Raw genomic sequence first — 17,818 nt, 5'->3', positions numbered from 1 at the left:
GCTCTAATTGGTTTAGCTCCCACCTATCTCTCCAGTCTTCTAACACGTTACAATCCACCACGCTCTTTAAGATCACAAAACTCCGGACTTCTAGTAGTTCCCAGAATATCAAAGTCCACAAAAGGGGGTAGAGCGTTTTCGTATTTAGCTCCTAAACTTTGGAATAGTCTTCCTGACAGTGTTCGGGGCTCAGACACAGTCTCCCAGTTTAAATATAGACTAAAGACTTATCTCTTTATCCTGACATACATCTAGCATCCCATAACCTTGTGCTCCAGTACATCTGATTAAATACACATTATCATCTAGTGCTGCTAATATTATGAACAGCAGCTACGCTAATGCTGTTCCATTGTTTCCCTCCTTCTACCCACCCCGAGGCATACAGAGACTGTGCTCCAGTGGCATCCGGAGATGGACCAGCTCCAGCCGGGTTCTGCTTGTGAGGATTGGGATATTCAAGCAGCGCTGTGGACAACAACCTCCTTATTGATTTACATAACACTATACACATGCTGTATCTGCATCACACAATTGTCACCCAAATGAGGATGGGTTCCCTTTTGAGTCTGGTTCCTCTCAAGGTTTCTTCCTCTTACCATTTAAGGGAGTTTTTCCTTGCCACAGTCGCCTCAGGCTTGCTCACTTGGGATAACATCTAGGACTGTCTGTCTGTCTGGTTATATGTTTGTTGTTTTCTTATGTCGTTTCTCATGTAAAGCTGCTTTGAGACAACGCTCTTTGTTAAAAGCACTATACAAATAAAATTGGAAAAAAAAAAAAAAAATTGAATCCAGTGGTGGTCAGCTTTACACCACTGCATCTGGTGCTTTGTATTGCACTTAGTGATATAATGCTTGGACGCAGCTCTTTGGCCATGAGAACTCATTCCATGAAGCTCTTTACTCACTGTTCTTGCTCTGAAGACCCCATGGAGGTCTGTAGCTACTGACTGCAGAAAGTTGGAGACTTCTGTGCAGTGTGATCCTCAGCATGCGCTGACCCCTCTCTGTGATTTTACGTGGTCTACCACTTCGTAGCTGAGTTGCTGTTGTTCCCAGTTGCTTCCACTTTGTTATAACACCACTAATAGTTGAGCGTGGAATATTTAGTAGTGAGGCAATTTCATGAGTGGACTTATTGTACATCTGGAAACCTATCACAGTACCACACCTGAATTCACTGAGATCCTGAGAGTGACCCATTCTTTCACTAATGTGTATAGGAGCAGTCTGCATGCCAAGGTGATTTGGAGAGGTGTCCCAAAACTTTTGCCAATATAGTGTAACTGAGATGAGGAAAAAAAACCCAGAGACAACATGAGGTAGAAACCTTACAAGATAGACAGACAGACAGACATATATAAGGACAGATGGATAGACAGACAGATGGATAGATAGACAGACAGATAGATAACCCAGATTAAAACAGCAGAACTTTAAATAAAATGGTTTATTGTCAAATGCACACACTTAACAATGATTAATAACTACTATTAAAAATAAAACTATCAAAACCTTTAACACCATTAACACCACCAGTGATGTCCGTTTCTGAACCAGTGTCGATGGCTCCAACATCAAAATCAATCCACAGTGACAGTCCTGTGGTTTAAAATGTTTCACACACACACACACCCTGAACACGTCGTGAGAACAATCCCGTTTCCTCTAAAAGCAAATGATTTATTATAAAACTCAAGGCAGTCTGGGGTCACCTCTGGGGTCACCTCTGGAGTCACCTCTGGAGTCACCTCTTCTCACTCTGTTTTCTTCACCTGGGGGAAAGGGAGGGAAAAAAAAAAAAAAAAAATCACCTGTATTCATGATTACAGATTATTCTACACTGTAGGGATGTGTGTGTGATCTGTGTGTAGTGGTAGTCTTGTAGAGGGTGGTCGTGTAGGTTGTGTAGAGGGTGGTCGTGTAGGTTGTGTAGAGGTGGTCGTGTAGGTTGTGTAGAGGGTGGTTGTGTAGAGGTGGTCGTGTAGGTTGTGTAGAGGTGGTCGTGTAGGTTGTGTAGAGGTGGTCGTGTAGGTTGTGTAGAGGGTGGTTGTGTAGAGGTGGTCGTGTAGGTTGTGTAGAGGGTGGTTGTGTAGAGGTGGTCGTGTAGGTTGTGTAGAGGTGGTCGTGTAGGTTGTGTAGAGGTGGTCGTGTAGGTTGTGTAGAGGTGGTCGTGTAGGTTGTGTAGAGGGTGGTCGTGTAGGTTGTGTAGAGGGTGGTCGTGTAGGTTGTGTAGAAGGTGGTCGTGTAGGTTGTGTAGAGGGTGGTTGTGTAGAGGTGGTCGTGTAGGTTGTGTAGAGGGTGGTCGTGTAGGTTGTGTAGAGGGTGGTCGTGTAGGTTGTGTAGAGGGTGGTTGTGTAGAGGTGGTCGTGTAGGTTGTGTAGAGGTGGTCGTGTAGGTTGTGTAGAGGGTGGTCGTGTAGGTTGTGTAGAGGTGGTCGTGTAGGTTGTGTAGAGGGTGGTTGTGTAGAGGTGGTCGTGTAGGTTGTGTAGAGGGTGGTTGTGTAGAGGTGGTCGTGTAGGTTGTGTAGAGGGTGGTTGTGTAGAGGTGGTCGTGTAGGTTGTGTAGAGGGTGGTTGTGTAGTGGTGGTCGTGTAGGTTGTGTAGAGGGTGGTTGTGTAGAGGTGGTCGTGTAGGTTGTGTAGAGGGTGGTTGTGTAGAGGTGGTCGTGTAGGTTGTGTAGAGGGTGGTTGTGTAGGTTGTGTAGAGGGTGGTTGTGTAGGTTGTGTAGAGGGTGGTCGTGTAGGTTGTGTAGAGGGTGGTTGTGTAGGTTGTGTAGAGGGTGGTTGTGTAGAGGTGGTCGTGTAGGTTGTGTAGAGGGTGGTTGTGTAGGTTGTGTAGAGGGTGGTTGTGTAGGTTGTGTAGAGGATGGTTGTGTAGAGGTGGTCGTGTAGGTTGTGGTCGTGTAGGTTGTGTAGAGGGTGGTTGTGTAGGTTGTGTAGAGGGTGGTTGTGTAGAGGTGGTTGTGTAGGTTGTGTAGAGGGTGGTTGTGTAGAGGTGGTTGTGTAGAGGTGGTCGTGTAGGTTGTGTAGAGGTGGTCGTGTAGGTTGTGTAGAGGGTGGTTGTGTAGGTTGTGTAGAGGTGGTCGTGTAGGTTGTGTAGAGGGTGGTTGTGTAGAGGTGGTCGTGTAGGTTGTGTAGAGGGTGGTTGTGTAGGTTGTGTAGTGGTGGTCGTGTAGGTTGTGTAGAGGTGGTCGTGTAGGTTGTGTAGAGGGTGGTCGTGTAGGTTGTGTAGAGGTGGTCGTGTAGGTTGTGTAGAGGGTGGTTGTGTAGAGGTGGTTGTGTAGGTTGTGTAGAGGGTGGTTGTGTAGAGGTGGTCGTGTAGGTTGTGTAGGGGTGGTCGTGTAGGGGTGGTCGTGTAGGTTGTGTAGTGGTGGTCGTGTAGGTTGTGTAGAGGTGGTCGTGTAGGTTGTGTAGAGGGTGGTTGTGTAGAGGTGGTTGTGTAGGTTGTGTAGAGGGTGGTTGTGTAGAGGTGGTCGTGTAGGTTGTGTAGTGGTGGTCGTGTAGGTTGTGTAGTGGTGGTCGTGTAGGTTGTGTAGAGGGTGGTTGTGTAGAGGTGGTTGTGTAGGTTGTGTAGTGGTGGTCGTGTAGGTTGTGTAGTGGTGGTCGTGTAGGTTGTGTAGAGGGTGGTTGTGTAGGTTGTGTAGAGGGTGGTTGTGTAGAGGGTGGTCGTGTAGGTTGTGTAGGTTGTGTAGAGGTGGTCGTGTAGAGGGTGGTCGTGTAGGTTGTGTAGAGGGTGGTCGTGTAGGTTGTGTAGAGGTGGTCGTGTAGGTTGTGTAGAGGGTGGTCGTGTAGGTTGTGTAGTGGTGGTCGTGTAGGTTGTGTAGAGGGTGGTTGTGTAGAGGTGGTTGTGTAGGTTGTGTAGAGGGTGGTTGTGTAGAGGTGGTCGTGTAGGTTGTGTAGAGGTGGTCGTGTAGTGGTGGTCGTGTAGGTTGTGTAGAGGGTGGTTGTGTAGGTTGTGTAGTGGTGGTCGTGTAGGTTGTGTAGAGGTGGTCGTGTAGGTTGTGGAGAGGTGGTCGTGTAGGTTGTGAAGAGGGTGGTTGTGTAGGTTGTGTAGTGGAGGTCGTGTAGGTTGTGTAGGGGTGGTCGTGTAGGTTGTGGAGAGGTGGTCGTGTAGGTTGTGAAGAGGGTGGTTGTGTAGAGGTGGTCGTGTAGGTTGTGTAGAGGTGGTCATTGTAGGTTGTGTAAAGGGTGGTTGTGTAAAGGGTGGTTGTGTAGGTTGTGTAAAGGGTGGTTGTGTAGGTTGTGTAGAGGTGGTCGTGTAGGTTGTGTAGAGGTGGTCGTGTAGGTTGTGTAGAGGTGGTCATGTAGGTTGTGTAGAGGGTGGTTGTGTAGAGGTGGTCGTGTAGGTTGTGTAGAGGGTGGTTGTGTAGAGGTGGTCGTGTAGGTTGTGTAGAGGTGGTCGTGTAGAGGGTGGTTGTGTAGAGGTGGTCGTGTAGAGGGTGGTTGTGTAGAGGTGGTCGTGTAGGTTGTGTAGAGAGTGGTTGTGTAGGTTGTGTAGAGGTGGTCGTGTAGGTTGTGTAGTGGTGGTCGTGTAGGTTGTGTAGAGGTGGTCATTGTAGGTTGTGTAAAGGGTGGTTGTGTAGGTTGTGTAGAGGTGGTCGTGTAGGTTGTGTAGAGGTGGTCGTGTAGGTTGTGTAGAAGGTGGTCGTGTAGGTTGTGTAGAAGGTGGTCGTGTAGGTTGTGTAGAGGGTGGTTGTGTAGAGGTGGTCGTGTAGGTTGTGTAGAGGGTGGTTGTGTAGAGGTGGACGTGTAGGTTGTGTAGTGGTGGTCGTGTAGGTTGTGTAGAGGGTGGTCGTGTAGGTTGTGTAGAGGGTGGTCGTGTAGGTTGTGTAGAGGGTGGTCGTGTAGGTTGTGTAGAGGTGGTCGTGTAGGTTGTGTAGAGGGTGGTTGTGTAGAGGTGGACGTGTAGGTTGTGTAGTGGTGGTCGTGTAGGTTGTGTAGAGGGTGGTCGTGTAGGTTGTGTAGAGGGTGGTCGTGTAGGTTGTGTAGAGGGTGGTCGTGTAGGTTGTGTAGTGGTGGTCGTGTAGGTTGTGTAGAGGGTGGTTGTGTAGGTTGTGTAGTGGTGGTCGTGTAGGTTGTGTAGAGGGTGGTCGTGTAGGTTGTGTAGAGGGTGGTTGTGTAGAGGTGGTCGTGTAGGTTGTGTAGAGGGTGGTTGTGTAGAGGTGGTCGTGTAGGTTGTGTAGTGGTGGTCGTGTAGGTTGTGTAGAGGGTGGTCGTGTAGGTTGTGTAGAGGGTGGTCGTGTAGGTTGTGTAGAGGGTGGTCGTGTAGGTTGTGTAGAGGGTGGTCGTGTAGGTTGTGTAGAGGTGGTCGTGTAGGTTGTGTAGAGGGTGGTTGTGTAGAGGTGGACGTGTAGGTTGTGTAGTGGTGGTCGTGTAGGTTGTGTAGAGGGTGGTTGTGTAGAGGGTGGTTGTGTAGGTTGTGTAGAGGGTGGTTGTGTAGGTTGTGTAGTGGTGGTCGTGTAGGTTGTGTAGAGGGTGGTTGTGTAGGTTGTGTAGTGGTGGTCGTGTAGGTTGTGTAGAGGTGGTCATTGTAGGTTGTGTAGAGGGGGTCGTGTAGGTTGTGTAGAGGTGGTCGTGTAGGTTGTGTAGAGGGTGGTCGTGTAGGTTGTGTAGTGGTGGTCGTGTAGGTTGTGTAGAGGTGGTCATTGTAGGTTGTGTAGAGGGGGTCGTGTAGGTTGTGTAGAGGGGGTCATTGTAGGTTGTGTAGAGGGGGTCGTGTAGGTTGTGTAGTGGTGGTTGTGTAGAGGTGGCTGTGTAGTGGTGGCTGTGTAGTGGTGGTTGTACCTGAAAGCCAGAGGCTCATTCAGAGATCCACCTGACTGCTTTAAAGCCTCGTTAAGCCCCAGCTTCAGCTCAGAGTAATTGGGCTTCTCTGTGTAATATAGGCTCATCACCTGAGACAGGTAACTCTGTAAGGCACCTACACACACACACACACACACACACACACACAATTATTTATTTCTTTTTCTGAACAAACGCTAGCTCACACCATTAAAAGCATCAATCCGTAATAATATCAAAACACTCACCTGAAACTTTCTTCTTTTTAAAACAGTGTTTCATTAATTCAGGAACATCGTTCATGTACCTGTACTCACACACACACACACACACACACACACACACACACACACACAGAGAGAGAGAGAGAGAGAGAGAGAGAGAGAGAGATAGAGAGAGAGAGAGAGAGAGAGATAGAGAGAGAGAGAGAGAGAGAGAGAGAGAGAGAGAGAGAGAGAGAGAACAACCTTCAGTCTTCATTAATACAGTCGTACCTGTGCAAAAGTTTGTACCCCCCTGGATACTGGGTTGAAAACAGAAAAATGTTTATTTAAAAGAAATAATATCTATGTTTATTTTTCAGTTTCTCTCCAGATAAAAACAGAAGAATTCCAGGTAAGAGTTCCCAGTGACGTGTAGACAAGAGCACAGGTTTTCAAACCCTGGGTTGTGACCCTCAGGTGGGTGTCAAGACATAAAAAATGGGTCACCAGGATGATTTAAGGAAAAAGTTCAAAGATTAATTCATGCAATTTTAATAATTATAATAAAACAATAACGAGAATAATAACTTTGAATAGAAACACTTATAGAAACATTAAAATAAATGCGAAATAAAAACTAGGCCTCCATCCCCTGACTCACGTGCATCTGATCACATGATGGGGAATTTTCTCTCGCTACTTTCCCCAGGAGAAGTGTTCAGTGAATTAAAAGACAAGCGGTGTGAAAAATCTATCTGACTCCAGATTCAGTCGCTGAACTAAAGAACGGAAGACTAAAAATACAAAACAAGCTGGACACTTCTCTGGACATGCGTGTCGTCCTGCCAACCGGCTTGGGACCAGATTACGCAGAATAAGCAGGTCCACACTTCTCATTAAAAGAAGTTAAGTACGCGCGCGTGCACGCACACACACACACACACACGAGCACGTGCATACATACACGCGCGCGCACTAAATGACCAAGTGAAAATCATCACCGTTTATTATCGTAAATAACGGGCTTTAAAAACAATAAATATGTTTTAGTGTATTGTCGTGTAAACTATTGTACTCAGTGGTGTCTAGCTGTGTGTGTGTACCTGTGCCTGTGTCTAGCTGTGGGTGTTTGGAATATTTGGACTGTAATCATTAGTAATTAAATGAAGTAACTGAGAGCAGGGGATTATTGATGGTGTGTGTGTGTTTTATACACCTTTCCTTCTGAGCAGAAATAGCTGAGCCTGGCTGAGTGATGATGGAACTCCAGGGCAGTGTGTTGGTCAACCAGAAGAGCAGACAAAAACCTAGAGACTGTAGATCACTGCGCCGAGATGGACCTGTGGAGTACACACACACACACACACACACACACACAGGGACAGGGACCCACACACATGGGAACACAGACACACACACAGGCACACAAAAACAAATAAAAGCCCATCAGGTGGTAGGATAGCAAAGTAGAGGTGTGTGTGTGTGTGTGTACGTGCGCGTGTGTGAGTGTGTGTGCGTGAGTGTGTGTGCGTGAGTGTGTGTGCGTGAGTGTGTGTGCGTGAGTGTGTGCGTTCATTACCGGCCCCTTTGTGTGAATCTACACTGATGAAGTTAAGGTTTCCTTGGTGTGGCGTCCGGCCGCCTTCCCGGTATTCCACATGATTCCCTCCTGGACAGAACCGGAATGTGTGAGCAAAACCTGACAGAAAAACCTACAACACACACACACACCAAAATTTGTCAGAACGTTAGTTATTACACACGTGAACAACAGCCCAAGTGTTTAATCCACAGAGCTGCTGAGTTCTGCTCTCTGACTGGTCAGTAAGTGTTAATTAATTCTCTGGAACAGTGGCTCTGACCAAATGGTCAGTGTTTAATTTAATAAACTCATCATGTAGAGCAGAATCTGGACGATGGATAAAGAGTGAGCTCACCTGAGAATCTCCCTCTGTCCTGATGTAGACGTTTCCTGCATGGAGGTCTGCATGAGCGTACTCATTTTCATGGAGGTACTCCAGCGCGTCCAGCTACACACACACACACACACACTTATTGTATATGTTCCTTTAGATAAAGTCAGCATGTAGTTACAGTCATGATGGTGAAAAAAATGAAAGGATATTAAAACAAACATAAAGAAAAGGAAATGAAGAGTGAAGGCAAACCAAAACAACTGGACAGTAAAGAGGAGAAGCGTACTAATCGCAGCGCCAGCTTCAGGACTTCTCTCTCACTGAGACTCGCCGTCTGTGTGTCCAGAAGTGACTGCAGCGTGCAGCCCATATCAGGAAATATCAAAAACCTGCAATGTGACACACACACACACAAACATTAACACACACACAAACATTAACACACACACACACATTAACACACACAAACACACCTGTATGTTTCATGGAGACCAAAACCAACACTTGATGGAATTCCGAGGAAGTTCAACCTGTGGGTCTTCATCCATCTCTCCACTGAAAACATATAAACAAACACACACTTACTTCAGTAAGAACCTAGTAGAATATTTTGATTTTAATATTTTTATTGAATTTTCAATATGCATTTACAAAACTAACAAACCCCCAGCCCTTACCCACAAAACCCAAGAGCAGCGCTCAGGCTGGCCATTAAATCCGATAAGAATTACAGAGGTTGTTAATAAACAAAAATAAAATAATAATAATAATAATAATAATGAAGAAAATTAATTAATTAAAAGGGGGTGGGGGGGTTCAATAATAATTATCTAAAATGGTCAACATAATGAAATGGCGCCACATCCTAAAAAAGTTTTTTCCCGATCCTCTGAATGAGTACCTAATCTTTTTAAGGTAGAGACGTCATTTCTCTAATCCACTGAAAATGTGGGGTGGGGGGGTGGGGGCTGTGGGAGCCAACAGACAGGGAAAGGCAAGGATTCTGTGCATTGAAATCAAATAACAAATAATGCCAGTAGAGGTTCTGGCTCTGATCTGTGTTGAAGAATCATAGAGAGGGTGTTAAATATCAATCGCCAGTAACACTCTAATTTTGGACATGTCCAGAACATATGGATTACAGTACCCTCAGCACACGGACACCTATTGCACAAGGAGCTAGTACCAGGAAACATTTGGGCTAATTTAACTTTGGATATATGAGCTCTGTGTACTACTGAATGAGAGTGAGGGGCCGTGTAGACGAGGAATGGACCTGCCTAAGAACACAGTTCCAAATGTCATCAGAAAGTGGTCCACCAAGGTCTTCCTCCCAAGCTCTCTTAATGTTATCTAAGGAGGAAGATGCCTTATTATTCATTAAACTGTAAATAATGGAAATTTAGCCCTTAGCTAGTATATTACATGAAAGGTAACTATCCAAAGGATTTTCAGGAGGCATCACAGGAAAATCAGAAGAGAACCTATTAGAATATTTTACATCTATGACAATCAATGTTTGTGGAAAGCAAATCAAACGGTTTCTGCTAGGGGTGTGTGTGTGTGTGTGTGTGTGTGTGTGTGTGTATGCATGCATTTATCAACAACCACAAAACTTACACACTGACCTGCAGCAGGTTTGGCAGCTCTTTGGAGAAAATTCTGTTCATTAAACAGCTGTCCATCTTTTGTACCCTGAACAGGAACACACACACACACACACACAGAATGCAAACACAATGTAAAAATAAACCAATAAATACATACACACCCATATAAAATACACAAAATGTGTGTTTGTTCTTACCAATCTCATTATGTGTTTCATTTCATTAGATGAGCTCCGTACACCAGCCTGTTGCACTGCGCGTGCACACACACACACACACAGTATGTAACATCACACACTTTTACAAGTCGCTCTTCACCTAGTACTGTTCTCAAACCTAATATAACATCATCCTTTACAGCTCTCCACAGGACTCCTCCCACATGTGGAAACAGACTCCTCCCCCTCGCTCCTTTTCCTTATGTATCAAATCCTCTACATTTTTATGTTTGATATTTCAGTGACATCGCTCTGGAATCTGCATCGTGAGATCTGCCATGTTGTCTGCACAAGCTCCTTGTTTGCCGCTCTAATCCTTTACACACTGCCGCTTTAATACCTGCTCAGCGTTCTGAATGAAGTGAAATCATTGAGGTGACGACTGACCGCACCTTCATACATCAGCTCCACGTCCGTCTGACTCAACAGCTTCCCGAGCGTCCACTTCTTTCCTGACTGGTCACATAACACCAGTCCTTCCTGCACAGGCTCCACGGCACTCGCTCGCTTCGTCCGCTTCACTTTGCCTTTAAAACCGAGACAGGATTATTTACTTTTTAAAGATTAAATACAGGCTTTAAAGAAAGGAAAACGTTTATCCGTCTACCTCTCAGTACTTCCCCCAGCGGCTCACCTGAGGGCGGAGTCTGAGGAGACTGACATGTCACAGCCGTGTGCACTTCCTCTTCTTTGGTTTCCAGCGCCGCTTTTCGTTTCCGTGGAGACGAGACCGCGCTCTGATCTGAAATCCCAGAGGAATTGATAAGAACTTTATGGCTCTAGTCTAATCAGAGGAGTGTAAGATGGGTGTGTTCAGATCTTTCACCCTTGATTGCTGCAGGTTTGGGAGGTGTGGACAGACGTGGACAGGATTTCCTCATGGCGGATCTCAGTGGGGGTTTGATGGGAGAGCGAATCAGTGCTGATGAGGAGGAAGAGGAGAAGGAGGACGAAGGATCTCCAGAAGCATCTGTAGGGAAGGAACAACATGAAGCTGAATGTAATCTGTAATCTATACATCTGAAAATCTACACAATGAGCAGGATTTCAGGATCATGACTGAATCAGTCAGACACAACAGGTGGAGTGTGTAGCAGCGGCACAACACTGCTGGATTCTGATTGGTCAGAAGCAGATCTGTTTTGGGTTTAATCCCGGCTCACAATTAAAACCTGGGCTTTTCGATTGCTTTCATATCATTTTTGTCTGATTTCAGTCGTGTTTTCTGCTCCTGCTGGAACGTGTGACCACATGCGACTACGATTTGTGTCTACAGAAAGCCAAACAATCACAGAGGTTTAAAATGTGTGTGTTTTTTTACATAAAATTAAACTGGAGTCTGATCCGGTCTGAGGCTGATTATTATTTATGACAAACTGCAATCACAGAAAGTCATTACATATGTCTGCCAAAAAATAAACAAATAAATAAAAAGCACAAAAGAAAAGTCCATAAGTTTCTTCTGCAGCAAGTCTAAGTGTTTTAACTGCAACAATCACAAAACATGTGACTTTTTTGCGAGAGAAAATCCACCTTAAACTTTAAATATGATGGACACTTACAGTCCAGATCAGAATTTTCCATACGCCTTGCAGAATCTGAAAGAAATAAAAAACAGGTTTTATTTTTTTATTTATTGCTGCTCTTCAGAAGCTTCACAAAACACTGACCCGTATCCCAGAAGAGATAAGAGTAGAGTAGAGTTAGAATATAGATATCAGAGTCTGGCTCTATAATTTGTGAGGATTAGTTATATTAAAAATCATTTTCTGGTCAGTTTTTTGAGTTAATCCTTTGCCCTTATTGCTATTTAATAGCCGTTTGTGAGGTGACTCCAATTTCGGACCAATGTAAAGTCCAGCTGCAGTCAGTAGAGTATAACTGGACATCCAGGGGTCTGAGATCTACCTGGGTGACCCTCGTTATAAACATTTCAGTACAATCAGTTAAAGTTCTTCTGTGTAATAAACACTCTACAGAAGTGTAGATAAATTTCTACAACAGAATGCACTTCTCATGACAACGCAGTAAAATAAAATAAAGTGAATTAGTTCAGGAGTGTGTACCTGTCATGCTCTGAGCCTGGACCTGTGAGCTGACCTTCAACACCGGCTCCGGCTCGGGTTCTGCTGACCACTCCATGTGTGTGGATTCAGGGAGATCTAACAGGGCAGGGCAGGGCAGCTTCTCTCCACACGACGGACAGAACTTAAAGCCCGGCTGCAGTTTAGAGCCGCACTGTGGGCAGTAGTGGAAAGCCATGATGGAGCTGAAGCTCTGAAGGATCTGCCCTCACAAAAACAGTCGCTTGTTAAGTCAAAATATATCTCCAAAGTCAACTTTCCTTCAACTGGATTTAAGTCAGAATTAAAAGGAACCACATCAGCATGAGAAAAATGTCTGCTCTGTAAACAAATCCGAAGAAATCTGGTCTTAAACCGAAGCGTCGTTATTTATGAGAAGTCAACCTCCAGCCATTTTGAATGCGTTTTCGTTGCACGGTGTCACGTGACTCGACAACTGCGCGCGTGGACAAACAAGCTGTGCGCGCGCGGAATTTAAAAAAAGACACATTTTGTGGATTTAGACAGTCCACTTCTCTTCACATTTGATCGACCAGTACTCATGCAATATATGCTCGTTTAAAGGATGAGTACACACACACACAGCGGATAATGCTGTCCAATTTATTTCTGCAATTTTCAACAGAATAAGTGTAAGCATTCAGGGCAAAAAAATACTGTAAACTTCAGTCAGAAGAAACATATGCATTCACACAAAGAATTCACGTGCGCGATGTGTTCAAGCAGCAGCTCTTCATGAAAACATGGTTACTGGAGAATCAGGTAGTATTCTCGTGCGTGTCTATTAGACACATAGCGGTAATAACGCTGAACGCGAGCGTCCGCGAGCTCCTGCACAAACAAAGCTATAATCACTGGATCTGGAGATATAATCGAACATCATTTTGATGCATTTTAAGAGACATTTCGAAACTTTATTTCTTTAAATAAAGTTATGAGCTTTATGTCTTTATGGCAACCCAGAAGGATCAGTATCGTACAGTGCGCTGCGCCTTAGTGACCACTAGGGGGCTCTTAATCACCACTGAACATCACTACACTCACACTTGTTAGGAGAAAACAACTAGGCAAAGACACAAACGTTGTTTTTAACGACTTTTAATGTTGCTTTAGCTCTTTATTTTTTTTCTGTCAGCAGAGTGATATTAACCATACAGAACCATTCACAAAACCTTTCAGATTATACAGTCACGAGGACAGTCAAAGGTGTGTTTGTTTACAGTTAACAAACACTTTTTGTACCAGATGTATGCGTCTTCAGACTTAAGATGTGAAAAATATATACTATGTTACAGTGAACAGTTTGTTTAAAGAATAATAAAATGTTAGTTTCGTAAAGTCTATGTCTGGGTCGTTCGTGCGGACGTTCGCGCATGCGCAGTGGCGAGGACTGAGTCTGGGGCACGCAGCTTGATTGAAGCTTTAAGCATGCGCAATGAAGATATTTATTTTTAGAAATTTAATTAAACTAAATGAGTACGTTTAAATGGCTATATATCTATAAATTCATTTATTTAAACTCAACCCTAACTCTTCAACTGTAAGGCTCATGTGGCCTTTATTTAAAAGAAAAACTGTTCATTAAGCTGAGAGTTTGTTGGTATTTAATGATTTATGCAATAAGAGTGTTTCTGAAATGTTTTTATTTAATCAGGAATGAAGATGAAACTCGACATGCACGGAGTTCAGCTTTGTAGGAACAGGACTTAAAGTTTCATGGTACCAGGGCCAAGCTGATTTTTTTCCCCCCCATTATAATAATTATAATTCATTTCTTCTGCCTTTGAAAAATACAACTGTACGCTTGAACAGTTGGATATTTTATGCATGATGCACATTATGAACAAGAAACATTTGTCCTACATCAGAGTGATTTAGTATGTCCGTCAGTCAACTTATAAAAACCTTGATATATATTTCATTTATAAAATGAACCAAAGATGGATATAAAAAAAAAAAACCCTGGCTAGTCTGTGGGACAAAAAAACCCCTAAGTGGATAAAAAAAAAAAAAAATAATAATAATAATAAATCCAGGTGTAACAATATTCAGGAAATACAAGTCACTAATTACGATCTTTCTAGGGATATCTAATCTCAGGTTTAGCTGACTACATCTCAAATATGCTGTTTTTCTGAAAGGTGGGGTCATGGAACGGTCATGGAAGCTCATAACATTACCAAACAAACGGTTCAGTACAAAACAAAACAAGAAAACTCTCCACAGTAACACTGCTGCTGTCTCATATCTTCTGGTCCACCGATGGATAGGGTAGGGATGCCAATACTTTGTAGAGCACGACGGACAGGCTGCCGTCCGGGTTCAGCCGGTAACACGCTGGACACACTGAGGCGATTAGAAAAGGACGGCTCGGTGACAGGAGTGTGTGAGAGTGTTGTATTGAGTTCTGCAGAACTTACAATGTTAAAAATTACACAGTGAAAAGCATCGTTTACAGGAAAATGTCCTCCCTCATCATCATCATCCTGTCTCAACATGGAATACGTCCAGAGAGGAGAAAAGGCAAAGTAATGAAGAAACCTGTCAGCTACGTTCACTAAACATTTTAAAAATTACAAAGAACCGGAAAGAACTTGCTAGAACAGTGAAGCATTAAGACGAATCAACAGTTGTAAAACTCGGACACTTGGCCCTGTATGTGTCCCTCTCTATGCATTTCCTGTCTTTGCCTCTCCAGCTCCTCCCTCTCTTTCCGAAACTCCTCCTTGGCCTTAAACAGCTCCTCCCTCTCCTTATGGAGTTCTTCCTTTTCTTTCTGGAGCTCCATCCTGATGGTTTCCAGCTCCTCCTTTTCCCTCTTCAGTCTGTGATGTTCGTCCTCCTGCTCGCGTTTCTGGTTCTGGAGCACCCGCCGCTCCGCATCCAGCTCTCTGATCTGCTGCATTAAATCCCTCTGCTGCTGCAGACTCCGTCCCTCTTCCTGCTGCACACGCCGCAGCGCCTCGGTCAGCTCCCGCTCGCGCTCCAGGATCCTCCGTCCATCACTCCAGTCCACCACTGACAGACAGAGACAGACGGCAAAAATATAAATCAATTATAAACTTCACTGCAGGGGAAAAGAGGAGAGAGGAAAATGTTGGGGGGAAAAACACCACAATAATGCAAAAGTAAAGGTTATTAATGATAAAATTATACTGTAAATTTATAACTGAATTAAATTAATATAGAATAATAAACTAAAGAAATTAACAATTATTATATTTTAACAAATTATTCATACCTTTATAATAATAAAATACGTAAAAAATAGTAAAACAACAACAATGATTTATAAAAAATACTGAAATTTGAGTTGATTAGTAAGTTTGAGCAATGGAAAACTGAAATAAATAAATAAGTAATCCATTTCTTAAGGACAAGTAAAAAGTAATTAATTAATTTCTGAGTGAAAGAAGTGGAGGAGATCAGTACCCGTGAGACCGCTGCCGAGCGGAGACGGGACGAGGCGGCCGGCTGGCATGGCACGGGATTTGGGCGAGGTCGCAGGGACGTAATCGGGATCCTCGCTTTTGCGTTTTGGGGGTCGTTTCTGTGAATGCTCCTCCAGCTGAGCATACTCGGCAGGGTGCTTGTTCTGCAGGTGTCTGATGAGGTTGCTGGTGCTGCTCTGGTGCTGGATCTTCTCCATGCACAACAAACACAGAGCCTTCTTCTCCTGGTCCACTTTGCGGTAGTGAACCCACACTGCGCTCCATTTGCGCGAGGTCGGGGTTTGGGCGGGTGCAGGGCTGCCCTCTTGAGCCCCCCTGCCCTCACCCTCGCACCCGGACGTCTCTCCTTCCGTCGCCGCTTCTCCCGCGGCGGCGCACAGGATTCCTCGGATTGCCCCGTCCATCTCTGCGTCTCCCACCTCGGCCGGGACTTCTACTTGCTGCTCGTCCATCATGACGGTCACTGTAAAGACGGAGACGTAAAAAGAAAACCAAAAGTCAGTCATGGAGGAAAAAAAAAGATTATTTAAATTAATTTAAAAAAAAAAAAAATTAAAAATTATTTAAATTAATAATCAAAATAATAATAATGATAGAGACACAGCGCTATGGATCATGAGTGAAAATGAGTCGTGTGTTTTTGTCAGTAACGCAGGACCTCTTCCTCCCTAAGACAGTCGATTCGATTCGAAACATTTCGATTCGGTCGGTTTAGAGAACCGATTCGCTCGATCCATTACACCGAGTTCAAAATGAGTGATTCATTTTAGTGGAAGTGAACAGAGTCGCGCGTGACACTGGCGCCGGATTAGGACGCGGTGTATATCGAGATGTTTACTGAGACTTAAACATTACATTTTAATGTTTTTATCTGTCCTGACGGTAAGTGTGAGAAAACACACAGGGGCGAAAAATGGCGCCTGAAAAAAAAAAGATGGCAGGACGAGAAGAAAGAACATTCTGCTGAGATTAGCCTGCTAGCTAATTAGCCAGGCTAGCGCGCGCGCAAAAATCTATAAACTCCTGAATGAACTGCTTCAAAGCTCTTTCACTCTGCGTTTACTCCAAACATGTTTCGTGACTGGATTTTTTTATCTTATCTTTTGTTATTTGAACTGAATCAGTGCAGCCCTTTTTAAAGCAGATTACGATAATGGTGGTACCAAGTAGTAGCTAGCCTAGCTAACCTCACGGAGACTTTATATAAAACGAGCACGCTGTTTATACTGGGATTAAGTTTGAGAATAGACAGAAATAAGCCCGAGAGTGAGCCATAAAGAGCAGTAAATAAACAGCAGCAGTCCAGACCTTCTACACAGCCGTTATTATGGTTGGATGCGCTTTTTCCCGCTGTGGATTTTCTCTTGTCCAAGGCGGAGAAATCATTCGGATGTTTCGCTCGTAGATGGCGAAGCATGTTGGTCGTGTGACCGAAATATAAAACCGTTTTCATACAAAGGAGACATAATACTCTTTTCTCGTCCTCGGCTTGGAAAAATGACCACACTATGCTTCGTTTTCGTGCCGCCATTTGAGAGTTGGTTTTGTTCTGGAGCGCCCTGACCGCCACGCTCTCTGCACTGCCCCCTACAGGGCCGGCGGTCTCTCTGCAGCGCCGCACGTTTTTTTTTTTGTTTTTTTTTTGATCTGTTACGCAAAGATGGCCGCGGGGAAATATGAAATTAGAGTGTGTGTCGGAAATCACACCATTTCACCAATGAGAGCATGACTGTAAAGTTGTACAAAATAACTTTAAAAAACCCGGGATCTGTGAAACCGATCCTACTCACCCTATTTCATAATACACTACGTTACAGGGATTTCATCATCACTCTGCGACAGCAGTGCCGTTCCGCGCTACGTTAGCTAACTCGCTAAGCACGCAAATGTTCAAATCTTTAAAAAAAACAACAGTAAATTAACCGAGACAACTATAAACCGAAGCCGTACAGATGGATACGCAACTTTACAAAACAAAAAAGATTAATTAGCCACTTTGGTCATTGGTCAGAAGTCTGAGGAGAAATCTGATAAGATGTTGCCATAGTAACTCGCGGTATTCCTCTGAGAAGAGTAAAGGGTGCGCGCGAACCAAACCAAACAACGCAGTGCATTGTGGGAATTTTATGATGACCGCTAGAGTTCGTTAGAGAGTAGGGATGGGCGATACCAAGCACTTTCAGGACGAGTATCGCCGATACCGATGCTATTTTTATGTAAGTGATTTGATAGTGTCTTTTGAGGCATCATTAGTAATATTACATAAACTGCAATAGACATGAGTTGTTTTTTTGCTACATTTATTAAAAAATACTGAACACTCTTAATCAAATAGTAACCTGTATAAGAAATCTATAACACATTTCTACAAACCGTTTTCTCATAATTTTTTAACATTTCTTCCCTTTACATGTTTTTGAGATAAAACAAGAGAATGTTGACATTAACATTTTTCCCCTTTAGCCTGTTTTTTCTTTGACTGACCAAAGAATTTTCTTTTGACTGACCCCTGCGTGGGAGAAACATTCTCTCAGAAGGGACAGATGAT

General features: G+C 44.0%; 2 protein-coding genes across 2 annotated transcripts; both read right to left on the bottom strand.

Moving 5' to 3' along the window:
* Positions 1-1,439: 1,439 nt before the first annotated feature.
* Positions 1,440-12,241, bottom strand: vrk3 (VRK serine/threonine kinase 3). Its single transcript, XM_058400151.1, has 15 exons — positions 11,801-12,241; positions 11,297-11,332; positions 10,561-10,704; positions 10,369-10,476; positions 10,127-10,261; positions 9,714-9,769; positions 9,535-9,601; positions 8,380-8,461; positions 8,193-8,295; positions 7,928-8,020; positions 7,570-7,702; positions 7,207-7,330; positions 6,036-6,094; positions 5,788-5,923; positions 1,440-1,777 (listed from the first exon to the last, which is right to left on the bottom strand). The coding sequence occupies exons 1-15, from the start codon at positions 11,994-11,996 to the stop codon at positions 1,774-1,776; spliced, it is 1,476 nt and encodes a 491-aa protein (XP_058256134.1). The 5' UTR covers positions 11,997-12,241; the 3' UTR covers positions 1,440-1,773.
* Positions 12,242-13,444: 1,203 nt separating this feature from the next.
* On the bottom strand, positions 13,445-16,975 carry LOC131360639 (MAP7 domain-containing protein 1; the record flags this gene model as incomplete). The annotated part of the gene is made up of 3 exons (XM_058401274.1): positions 13,445-14,836; positions 15,251-15,733; positions 16,579-16,975. Coding segments are annotated over 3 exons (1,275 nt in total), but the record flags the coding sequence as incomplete, so codon positions are not given.
* Between the last annotated feature and the right edge of the window lie 843 nt (positions 16,976-17,818).

The sequence above is a fragment of the Hemibagrus wyckioides genome, linkage group LG10 (genome assembly GCF_019097595.1).
Source record: "Hemibagrus wyckioides isolate EC202008001 linkage group LG10, SWU_Hwy_1.0, whole genome shotgun sequence".
Lineage (NCBI taxonomy): Eukaryota > Metazoa > Chordata > Actinopteri > Siluriformes > Bagridae > Hemibagrus > Hemibagrus wyckioides.
This window is presented reverse-complemented; position numbering and strand designations above follow the sequence as displayed.